At 33.0% G+C, this 11872-nt stretch overlaps 2 protein-coding genes across 2 annotated transcripts; both read left to right on the top strand.

Annotated features, from left to right (window-relative positions):
• The first annotated feature begins 1170 nt into the window (after nt 1–1170).
• Nucleotides 1171–4117, top strand: LOC104243970 (rac-like GTP-binding protein RHO1). Its single transcript, XM_009799258.2, has 7 exons — nt 1171–1729; nt 2424–2511; nt 2659–2768; nt 2851–2914; nt 3412–3476; nt 3580–3645; nt 3737–4117. The coding sequence occupies exons 1-7, from the start codon at nt 1631–1633 to the stop codon at nt 3836–3838; spliced, it is 594 nt and encodes a 197-aa protein (XP_009797560.1). The 5' UTR covers nt 1171–1630; the 3' UTR covers nt 3839–4117.
• Nucleotides 4118–8433: 4316 nt separating this feature from the next.
• Nucleotides 8434–9978, top strand: LOC104243972 (ubiquitin-conjugating enzyme E2 10-like). Its single transcript, XM_009799259.2, has 4 exons — nt 8434–8624; nt 8940–9067; nt 9179–9283; nt 9574–9978. The coding sequence occupies exons 1-4, from the start codon at nt 8555–8557 to the stop codon at nt 9715–9717; spliced, it is 447 nt and encodes a 148-aa protein (XP_009797561.1). The 5' UTR covers nt 8434–8554; the 3' UTR covers nt 9718–9978.
• Nucleotides 9979–11872: the final 1894 nt, after the last annotated feature.

The raw sequence follows: 11872 nt of genomic DNA, 5'->3' as shown, positions 1-11872 counted from the left end.
CTACAAGAAGTTACTAAATTTTAGATAATTTTTTGTTACTTTCATATCAAATCCTTTTTAATGGAAGAATAGCCAAGGAGGAACAAAAAAGAAAAGATAGGTGCATGTCTTTTCCGAAATTTTACGCCACTGAACTCCAATTTCTACCAGTAACTATGGTTAGGTTGTGCGAATCAATTTCATAATATTGCAATAATTATTTTTGGATTTTCAGGTACTTTCTGACTCCAATCATTGACGTAGTTTGGAGGCCAACTATAAATTTCCAACTAAGATTTGTTTTATTATATAATAGATCTTATATAGTCCATATTAGCTACATAATGCTGGGTAATACAGTTTCCAGCTTGCTACTATGATACAAGGCTACTAAACTAGTCGATAGTAATTACCTATAACACTGTTCAATATGTATTGTAATTTTGTTTAAAAAGATGTATAGGGTGAGATCTGTTTTTTCCTCATTTCAGGAATTCATGTTGGTCAGTAAGAATTAAGAATATAGTAGAACTTTTCCTTCGTGGCCCACCTCGCTATGTAAGAATTAAGAAACAAAAACTTTAGTTTAGACATATTTTTCAAGTGAGAGACACTTCACTCAATTTTGAAAATTGAAAGAGGCAAACGTTTAAAAAAGAGGAAACAACGATCATGGCCCAGCTAAAGTCTAAAAAGAATATTTAGCAACACAAAGAATATTTTTTTTTTTTGCTTTTATTCTAATTAAAAAATGATAATTATAGTACTCTTAAATAGTATACTCCATTTACTTTTATCCGATGGAGATAAGGTAGTAAGACAGCTAAAATTTAATACACCTTGTAAATTTACGACAGAAAAGACTTGCCATAAATCCAAAATTTGATATTATAGCAATGGAGCTGAAGTTGTCCCTAAGTATTATCTAAACTTGTTTAGTCAACTTTAATGTGAATGTAAGAATTACTTAGAAACCTAATTACACCAATTTAATTGAAATACATGCTATAATGTCTTTTGCATATATTCTTATCACCTCACAGCAGTTAATGTAGTATACTTTTTTTAATGTTACTTTGTCATTTAATTATAGTAAATAAATTAATATGCTTTTATACTAAACATTGTTATTTTTCTCTCTCTATTTTGCAGAAATAGCCAAAATGATACTCCAATTGAATGAACACTTCAACGGCATTATTTCCCGGCTAAAAGAAAGGGCTACTTATAACAAAGAAAAGACCCATTTCTCTCTCTCTACCTCTAATTTTCTCTGTCTAGATCTGGGATCCCCAAATTTCGATTTCTCCCCATTCTCTCTTTTACCATTTCTCCCCTTTTTCTCATTTTCATTTCACCACCCTACTCCCTTTCCCCTTTCCCCTCTTCTACATTTCTCTCTGAATTCCCCCTCTTCGTAGAATTAGGGTTAGGGTTTGGCCAACAGAAAAAAGAAACAGCATTTTGACATGTCTCGGTTTTCTCTGCTGGGTTTTCATGCCATTATATATGTACAACGCCACTGAAAGCAATTTCAGAGACTAAAAAGAAAAACAAGTAGCTCTCCCCACATACCACATTTCCATCTTCTTTTTTTGTTTTTAATTTTTTTCTGGGAATCAGGTCTTCTCAAGAAGATCTGAGAAGAAAAATGAGTGCTTCGAGGTTTATAAAATGTGTGACGGTAGGTGATGGTGCCGTTGGAAAAACGTGTCTCTTGATTTCTTACACCAGCAACACCTTTCCCACGGTTTGTCCTTTTTTTTTTTTTCATTTTGCATCTTTTCCCTTAATGTGGCTGTTGTTTTACCAATAGATTGATAAAAAAAGTAGTAGCATTTCTATTTATACGGTAGCCATTGTAAAATTATTGCGGTTTCTAGTTTTTCCTCTTATTGAGTAATGAAAATGAAATGGGCTGTGGTTTCTTTATTTTGTAATTTAGGTTCTATATGGTGTATAAAAATGGTACTCTATCTTGTTTGTTCTCTTGGAGAGTTCTGAGTTCACAAATTTGTTTGCTTCAAGCCACCTTTTAATGCATACTAATTAATGCCTTATTACAAATCATTGTTATGTTAATAAAAATTGCATCTTCTTTATTCTCTTGGAGAAAGTTTTTGGTTCCCACCATTTGTTTGCTTCAGGCCACCTTTGTAATTATATATTGAGTTATTCCATTATTACGAAGTTTACATGCCCCTTTTACAGTCTGGCGGTGATAATTAGCTGTAAATGTGAGAAAACTGAGGAATATAATGCTCTGTAACGTTAACTTGATGATTTTTGGATTGCTTCAATTAATATTCACTCTCTGCTGCATTTACATCATTGTTGTCTTTGGAGAAAGTTGTGGTATTATCATATCATCAGGATTTCATATGTTTTCTGTATTCTGAGACTGATATCAATCGTTTTCCCATGGTTATTGAAATATTTGACAGGATTATGTGCCTACTGTGTTCGATAATTTCAGTGCAAATGTGGTCGTCAATGGGAGTACTGTCAATCTAGGGTTGTGGGATACAGCTGGTAAATATTTGAGATGCCATTTAGTATGCATTTGCTACTGAGCTTCTGATTACTATGACATATTAATGTATTTTGATGCATATATCTCTACCATGAAAAACTTGCTGTCCACATTTATTGACCCTGATGAGTTTATACGGATTGCAGGACAAGAGGATTACAATAGGTTAAGACCTCTGAGTTACCGTGGAGCTGATGTTTTCATCTTGGCATTCTCTCTCATTAGTAAAGCCAGCTATGAAAATGTTTCCAAGAAGGTGCGCTTCTGATTCTGTTTGTTTGCATTACTGAGTTTTCTGATTATCCAATATTAAGTTTGTTTTGTTTATATGTTTCCAGTGGATTCCTGAGTTGAAGCATTATGCCCCCGGTGTTCCAATAGTGCTTGTTGGAACAAAACTTGGTGAGAATTCCATTAAACATGATCTGATCTTGTTTTGTTTCATATATCTACGCATGGTGGTGATCAAGTTATCTCTTCAATCTTTACTATTTGTTGTTCAATTCTGGGTGGTAAAAAGAACTAAATCAGAGAGAAAATTGCCGTGGTAATAGAAGGATGTTGCAGCAACCTATGACCTAACTTGCTTGATTAAGTGAGCTTTGATTGTTTGTAGTCGTAAATGAACCTAGTACAGTGGAACGGATCTAGATGATTCATATAGCAGAGATACCCGATGGATTAGGGATTAAGTTGTAGTTTTTTGATTGATTGATCTAACTGATCTTAGTAACTGATAAAGTTTCAAGTAAACTGCCGAAGAGCAACCAAAGAGAATGGTGGGCATTTGATCCTGTGGAGCTGGTGAATGATTGGTGGGTAGTAGTTGGGGTATCTTGTTGCTTTTGCTCATATGTTCTGACGTTGTGTTATCTACTTTCCACCTGTTTTGGACGCAGATCTTCGAGATGATAAGCAGTTCTTCATAGACCATCCTGGTGCTGTGCCAATTACTACTGCTCAGGTAAGAATCACCCGCACCCTTCCTCCCTTTGATGTTCTGCTGGATATTATACCTTGCTCTCTCTTTTTGCTATTATTTTGACTTCCCCTATTTCAATTTTTAGGGTGAGGAGCTGAGGAAAACGATTGGAGCACCTGCTTACATTGAATGTAGTTCAAAAACACAACAGGTAAGTTTTCTGTGGAGCATCTTATTCTTTGCCCTGAAGTTCTTTTGAGATGCTTCTTGTTAAGCGTATGATTGAAATGTCCTTGTTGCAGAATGTGAAAGCAGTCTTTGATGCTGCTATTAAGGTCGTGCTCCAGCCACCCAAGCAGAAGAAAAAGAAGGGGAAGGCCCAAAAGGCATGTTCGATTTTGTGATCAACAGTAGGTCCAACGATATTACGGGTCACAGTTCTCCTTGTAATCTCCCTAATATTCCTTTGTCTCGGAGATAGTAGGAGGTCCATGTATGTCTCATTAAATTTACTTGTGATCTCTTGAATTGTCAGGTGGCTCTGTTTTTTGTATTGCTGTCATCTCTAATTGTTGAGTCACAGCACCTTGTTGTAGGCCACTGTATTGTGCCCTCTCTGTTTTCATTTGCTTTATGTATTAATGATTGAAAGATCCAGTTAGAAAAAAGAAATTTTCCCGCAATGTTGACTTCATATTTCTTTGAATTTGCTTTTTAAAATTTTTCTTCCTCTGAGGGTCTTTTGAAAACGACCTCTTTGCCTTAACGTCTGCGTACACATTACCCTCCCCAGACCTTACTTGCGAGATCTCACTGGGTTGTTGTTGTTACTTTTTAAAACTTTGAACATCATAAACCTTCTTTGATATTACAGTTAACCTAATACTCTCTCAAGCTGTTCCACCCTTTCTTCTACATTTTCTTTTCAGTTGCTTCTTTAAGTTCATAGTGTATCTGGTAGCGAAAAAGAAATTGAAGTTAGGAAAAACAAATGTTTGAATGTTTTTCTGAATTTAAATGTTATGACTCTACTTTATTTTCTTGGCCTGATGATGAAGCTACTCTTCTACCTGTCATTTGAATTCCTAGTTGCTCTTCTCGGCTTTCTTCTTATTTTGAAAAAAAGAAGGGAAAAGGAATAAAGTTTGTGAAGTTGAAAAAGCTAAAAAGATAAGATAGCAGAATTCATTCGAGGTGATCCACTACTAAGGTCCTCTTTCTATAATGGTGGTGGACAACAAATAAATTGCATACTAGCAGTTGACTTGACCCTAGTCTATGATAATTTTCATTTCTTAATCTAAATTAAATGGGGAATGACGGCTCTACAAACATGAGATGAAGTGGCAACTTGATTGCCAGATATCAAAATTGCAGTTTGATTAGATTCTCCTTTGTCATATCTCAGCTGGCGAGGTACAATTCCTATTCTAATTAAGAGAATATGTCCATCCTATGACCTTTTAATATTTTATAACGGAATAAGAGATTCTTGCTACTATTGATAGAGTATAAATTCAAGGGGGTTTTGACACAATTACCCACAAAAATAAAACTATTTACCCTTGTCTACCCATTTGTTTTTCTACCCATAAACTAATTACATTTTCTATCCATACTAGTTTTTGTAGGGAATTTTTTCTTTATTCTTCAATTCTTTTTTATTTCTATGCTTCTTTTCTTCTTCTTTTTCTTTTTTCTTTTCTTTTCTGCTTTTCTTTTTTCTAGTTTTCTTCTTTTTTTTTCTTTTTTTGCCTTTTCTAACTTATTTAATTTTTTTATATTGCTTTTTTCTTCATAATCTAATTTTATTTACCGTTTTTATTATTTTTTATTATTGTTTTTTTATACAATAAGAAATATTTAGTAAATATTTTTCACATTTTTTAAAATATAACTAGTACAATATACCTTTTATTTTATTTTTCTTTCTCATTTTTTAAATTTAATTATTAAACTGAAATAATATCAGTTGTCACTTGATCTAATATTTTAAGTATCACATTGACTGCTGTTGAGCACCATAAATTACATAATTAGATTTTAAGAATCAACACGTGATTGCCATGCAAACCTTGATATCCTTCCCTATAAATATCAGTACACACTCTATCATTAGCAGTAATACAATCAGTTATAGAGCAAGAAAACATAATCTACGACAACCAAATCTCCGTATATACTCGTTAGAATAAAAATGATAATAAAATATTTAAAAATAGAACAAAAGTATAAGTAGCGAAAAATACTTCTAGTACCATGTGATACCAATATGGTATATATGTATACCAACGGAGCATATGATTACTCTAGAATATTGCTACAACTATCTGCGACTATACTACTCTACCAAAACATTAAAGGACACAATAAAAGTATGAGAAAATTACATGCTCGTATTGCAAGCTAAATATTCACAAAACAACTTGTTCATTTCGTATACTAAGAGGGTATATAGTTGTATGGGGTCGTTCCAACAATTGCCTATAACTATAAAAACTATTAATACACATAATTTATGTCCATCGGCACACAAAAAATCTAGCATTATTGCAACTCATGTTGATATAAATAATTTCATAATACAATTCACTTAAAATGCAGTTAAAACAACCAAAACAATGTTCAAACTACCATATGATACCAATATGGCATATAACTATACCAACATAGTATACCTTTTTACTAGTTAATTTTCGGCAACTATATAACTATACTACTATTACATAACACACATGCATAAAGAGAAAAAAAATAGGGTATCACATATTAATATAATAAGGTATTTCAAGATATTGTACTATATTACTATTATTAAAAGAACATCAAATATTGTACCAATTAAATACAGCTAACACAACCAAAAAATAATTCAACTAGCATATGATACCAATATAGTATATAGCTATACTAATAGGGTATATAGTTGAAATGAATTGTATACTAAAATGGTATATTTGTACTATTTGAGTATACAATACATTATATTGTTACAATATAGCTATATACCCCTACAACATATTGTATACCGTAGCAGTATACTATTAAGTAACTGTGTTCTTCTTCTATTTTCAGTGAAAATATTCGATCTTAATCATCTCAAATCAACTTCAAATATGATCAAATTTCAGTATGAATTTCTAGAAGATACTATGTGCAATATTTAATAACACCCACTTTGAATAAAATAAGAAATCTTCAAAAACAAAAATTGAGCTTCAAGCCAACAATGGTGGATCTTCAAACACACATAAAAATTCAGATTTGGGAAGCTACACGAAGGTACTTTAAGCAATATTTTATAGCACCCACATCAAATTAAACAATAAATCTTCAAAATAAAATTTCCGTTTTAGAAGCTTCAAGCTCAACAATGGTGGGTCTTCATACACACAAAAATCATAAGGAAAGCTTGGGTTGAACATCTTAATGAAGATCGATCTATTGAAGATTCAAACCTAAAAGTTTGAACTCATACACATAAAGTTCCAATTTTTTTTCTTCAGATCTAAATTTGGATCCACTACTTTGTAATATTTCTCTATTGGATAAAGGATAAGACTCACTGAAAGCTTTTTCCTACTTAACTTTCTTGCTAATGATATATGGAAGAGAGAATTTAAGAATAAAAGGAATTGCTTATTGGAAGAATATGAGAATTAATGTTGTAAAAGGAAGAAAGAGAAAATAGGGAGAAAAACAGGGGAACATATAAGAAAATTTTAAACAGAAACAGTGATAGGGAGGCCGGGTAATTAATATAGGTGGGGCAGGTAAATACTGTAACTATTTTCAAAATGGGTAAAAGCGAGTAAATATTTTGGTTTTTGTGGGTATAAAGTGTAGTTTCCTCTAAATTCAATGCGGTTGGCAATATAAAGATATTTATAATAATATCACTTATAACATAATTACAAATAAATATCTATAATAAGTATTGGTAACCTAGTCAATATAGGATTAGAATGCTATCACAAGATTACATTATTGATTTCAATGATCTTTACAGTCAATATTCAACATTTGGATGCTGTAATACTGTTACAAAGGGCAAGTTGGAGCTCATTTTTGGTCAAAGATGAGCTAAGTTTGATTGATCTCTGTAACATTATGGTTTCTTTTTTATCAAAATCAAAAGGCAATGAGACAAAAAGGTGGGAAAAGGTGTATATTCACTCAAATGGTGTGAAATTTTTCTAGCCTCACATTAATTGAATAATGTATACCGTCCATTAACCAAATTATGCCTCCCCCACCCACTCCCTTTCTAAAAGAATATCAATTAAAATATCTTATATTGGACTAAATCTTTGTAAGTGAAATAGTTAAGATCTGAATTGGAGTACGCTGTAATAGGTTTAACGTTATCATGCATCAAGAAATCTTTCTTTTGCCACTGCACATCCTCCACTTGAAAGGAAATTTTAAAAATGCAAGAAAATTAAGGGGAAAAATACTACTCCATAATTGGGACCTCCTGTGAAAAAGGGGAAGAAAACAAGCTGGATGCAGCATATTGCTAATGTATAAAATGTACTTTCACGGTTCAATTTGGTTCGATTTTTCACTTAAAATTTTCGATTTAGTGCAATACTAAGTTTAATGTAACCACCCCCCGCCCCCACAAAAAAAAAAAAAATTTAAAAATAAAAATAAAAATAGGAGCCAGTATAGCAGTTTCTTGAGAAGTGGATACAGCATATTGCGAATGTATAAAATGAAGCCTTAAAGTGGGAAATACTAATCAAAGTTTTATCCTTGTCAAATTGGAAAGTCTGTTTGGGAAACCAAGAAAAATTATGCGGAAGAATAATCTTTTTGTGTTTCTTCACACGGCTGAAAATCATTCTATCGTTCTTTTTAAAGTTGAAGAGTGGATGCATTGCTTTCTGCTACAGAATCTAATATCAATGTCAATGTGTGACCACATAACAAAAAGAAAGTTTTTCTTTCTACTCTTTGCTCCTTTATATAAACACTACCATTCCACTTATTATGAGGATATCAAAAACTCAAAAAATCAACATCTTTCATCAAGTTTATCTCTTCTCTCCTCTCCTCATAACTTCTATAATCTTGTCATCTTCATTCTTCTTTGAACTAAGTGGTGGTATTAATTAATGGCATCCAGGAGAATTCTCAAGGAGCTAAGGGACTTGCAAAGAGACCCTCCCACTTCATGCAGTGCAGGTATAAACATATTGGCAGTAATCAACCAGGGTTGTGGTAGAGTAATAAGTACTCCTTCATTCTTAACCAGAGGTCGAGCCTTGGGTATGAAGTCGCTTCTGTTAGGGAGCGTTTTACTTACCAACATGGAATTTACCGGAGAATCCGGATTTAGTCGGGCCCCAATGTGGATACTGAACACCGGATGGGAAACCAAAAAAAAATATTTAGTAGTGGTATTAGCCAAGTCAAACTAGTATTGTAAGAAGTTCTTGCCAAATTTAAAGATAGTTTCAAGTAGAAACTTATTTTCAAGATTTTTTGTAAATTTTTCAGGTCCAGTAGCTCAGGATATGTTCCATTGGCAAGCAACTATAATTGGTCCAAATGATAGCCCTTATGCTGGTGGTGTTTTTCAAGTCACCATCCATTTCCCCCCTGATTACCCTTTCAAACCTCCCAAGGTATGGTTTTCAATTAATCTCACACAATCATATCCCCCCAAAGAAAGAAAATTAAAGAAGGGGAAATAACAAACGACTAGATGATATTAAGTTTCATATATATATTGGCAGGTGGCTTTTAGGACAAGAGTTTTCCATCCAAATATAAACAATAATGGAAATATTTGTTTGGACATTCTTAAGGATCAGTGGAGTCCTGCCCTCACCATATCCAAGGTACTATTGGTTTCTACCTATTTCTCCTCAACTCCCATATAGTATATTGTATTAATGATTTACTACATGAATCAAAAGGGTGAAATGATCCTTGGACATAAGGCAAGTAACTTGTTAAAACGGGTTAATTTGCTAAGTAAAAATTATTTAGACTGTCAGTATATATATGCTAAATTCATTCTTTAATTACCGACATTTAAACAAGCGACAATAGTCTTGAGCATAATACAGTATACGCTTTTATAGTTCTAACAATTTTGATGCATTTGCTGTTGGTTTTGTCGATACAGGTTTTGCTCTCCATATGTTCACTGCTAACAGATCCAAATCCAGATGATCCATTGGTTCCAGAGATTGCTCATATGTGCAAGACTGATAGGAACAAGTATGAATCAATGGCTCGTAGTTGGACTCAAAAGTATGCTATGAACTGAGTCTGAAGACATCAAGAAAAAACTCTAGTTTGTGACAAACATGAATTTCTTGCTATCGAGCAATATATAAAATGTTCAGGAAAACTGGTACTCTTATGAAAAAATGAGACTGAGTGACAGTTGGATGTATTTAAATCTCGGGATTTGTTTTAAATAAAAGGGAGATTTTACTGTCTTCATATTAAACAAGAGAATTGTGATTAAGTTTGATGATGTAAATTGTAATCCTTCCTTCAAGCCATGTGGATAAGGAATTTTTAACTCCTATAGCAAAGGTTAACACCTTATTTATTTTAAATAAATACCATTTAAAAAAATTATATTCTATAGATACCTTTTAATGTTTATAGCAAAATATCTAATTTTGGTTACCTCCTACCCCTAAGCCACTAAATACGCTATTCAGTTACACTATTTTCTTTCTCTCTCTATTTTGATACATGTCATTCTCTTCCCGTAAAAAACCAAAAAAACGTATAGAAAGAGAGACGAACGACAAGAATGACGACGGTGAAGACACCAATGGTAGCAAGAAAGATCTTTTGATCATGGTTACAACAATCCCTAAGTTCCCAATTTGGATTCATCCTTTTTTTCTGCCAGCCCCAATTGCTTAAACCCTACAAAGCTTCAACGTTTTCTGCTCCTACAAACAAACTAAACCTCAATTCAAAATTAGTTAGGATAAGCAATTCAAGATTTTTGCTTCCACCAAACAACTGAAAAATTCAACTTTTCAAATAGAGACTTTGTTTAATGAGTTTATTCAACAACCCAGTTAGCAATTACATGTAACCGTTCACCAGTGTAACAGTGACCGGAGAAGATTAAAACGACGGCGTTTTGTCGTTTATTTTTGGATATTGGTAGGTGGAGTTGTTAACTGTAAATGGATTTTCTCAATCAATATCTCTTCTTCTTAACAAAGTAAACACAACAGATTTTTGTCGTTTACTCTGTCAACGTATCACGATGTATTTCAATATATTTTCAACGTATCACGTTGTATTTTCATGTATTTCATTGTATTCATTGTTTTTTTCCCATTGTAATTCAATGTATCTCGCTGTATTCCATTTATTTCATTGTATTCACTGTCTCGCTATATGCCATGAATGTATTCATATGTTTTTTAACTAATATAATTTATGCATTCAGATGTATTATATAATTTCTCTGAAGATTGCTATATTTTTGGGGTATTTTTCGGTTGAGAATCTTTTTTATAACTGGAAATACAAAATTTGTGTGTTATAATTGAGTTTGTTGAGTTATATTAGGAGTCTATTATGTTAATTGATTCACTTTCCGTTTAAAAATAGTGTAATCCCTTGTTTCACGCCGTGAATACAGTCGAATACAATAATTTGTCCAGCTGTAATCCCATATTTCATGCCATGAATACAGTCAACTAATTAGCCGGACTTCCCTGATTCACGCCTATTTTTGCTACTGTATTCATGGATACAGTAGCTTAAATACATCTAATACATCTTATAACAACAGAAAACGTATCTACAATCCGTAATATAGCAAATGATATCTATAGATAACTAATTACCACTAAGAGATAGTGTTTTATAAAAATTTCTGAATGGACAACTCATGGGGCATTTGCATCTATACCCGCTTTTTGTGTCACGTTTTAACTTGTGCCCGCTTTACAAAAAATATTACAAGAGTACCCGCTTTTTCGCATAACTTCAGCATACGGGGCTGAAGTTGCATAGACAATCACCCAAAACTTCAGCATTCTAGTAGTCGGGCCTGAAGTTTAGCTCTAGAGCTGAAGTTTTTGTTTTGTAACTGTTGAATTTCAGCTCTAGAGCTGAAGTTTTTGTTTGTAAGCTTCAGCTCTAGAGCTGAAATTTTTGTTTGTAAGCTTCAGCTCTAGAGCTGAAGTTTTTGTGTTGTAACTGGGAAACTTCAGCTCTAGAGCTGAAGTTTTTGTATTGTAACTGGGAAACTTCAGCTCTAGAGCTGAAGTCTGAGGCAATCACTACTGTTTTTGGTGTTTCGCGGTTGATCAACTAGAAAGAAAAGAGAACTAAATAACTTCAGCTCTAGAGCTGAAGTTTTTGTTTTATAACTGTCGAACTTCAGCTCTAGAGCTGAAGTTATTTAGTTCTCTTTTCTTTCTAGTGCTTGTGTGTTC

This window comes from Nicotiana sylvestris, chromosome 2 (genome assembly GCF_000393655.2).
Source record: "Nicotiana sylvestris chromosome 2, ASM39365v2, whole genome shotgun sequence".
Classification (NCBI taxonomy): domain Eukaryota; kingdom Viridiplantae; phylum Streptophyta; class Magnoliopsida; order Solanales; family Solanaceae; genus Nicotiana; species Nicotiana sylvestris.
This window is presented reverse-complemented; position numbering and strand designations above follow the sequence as displayed.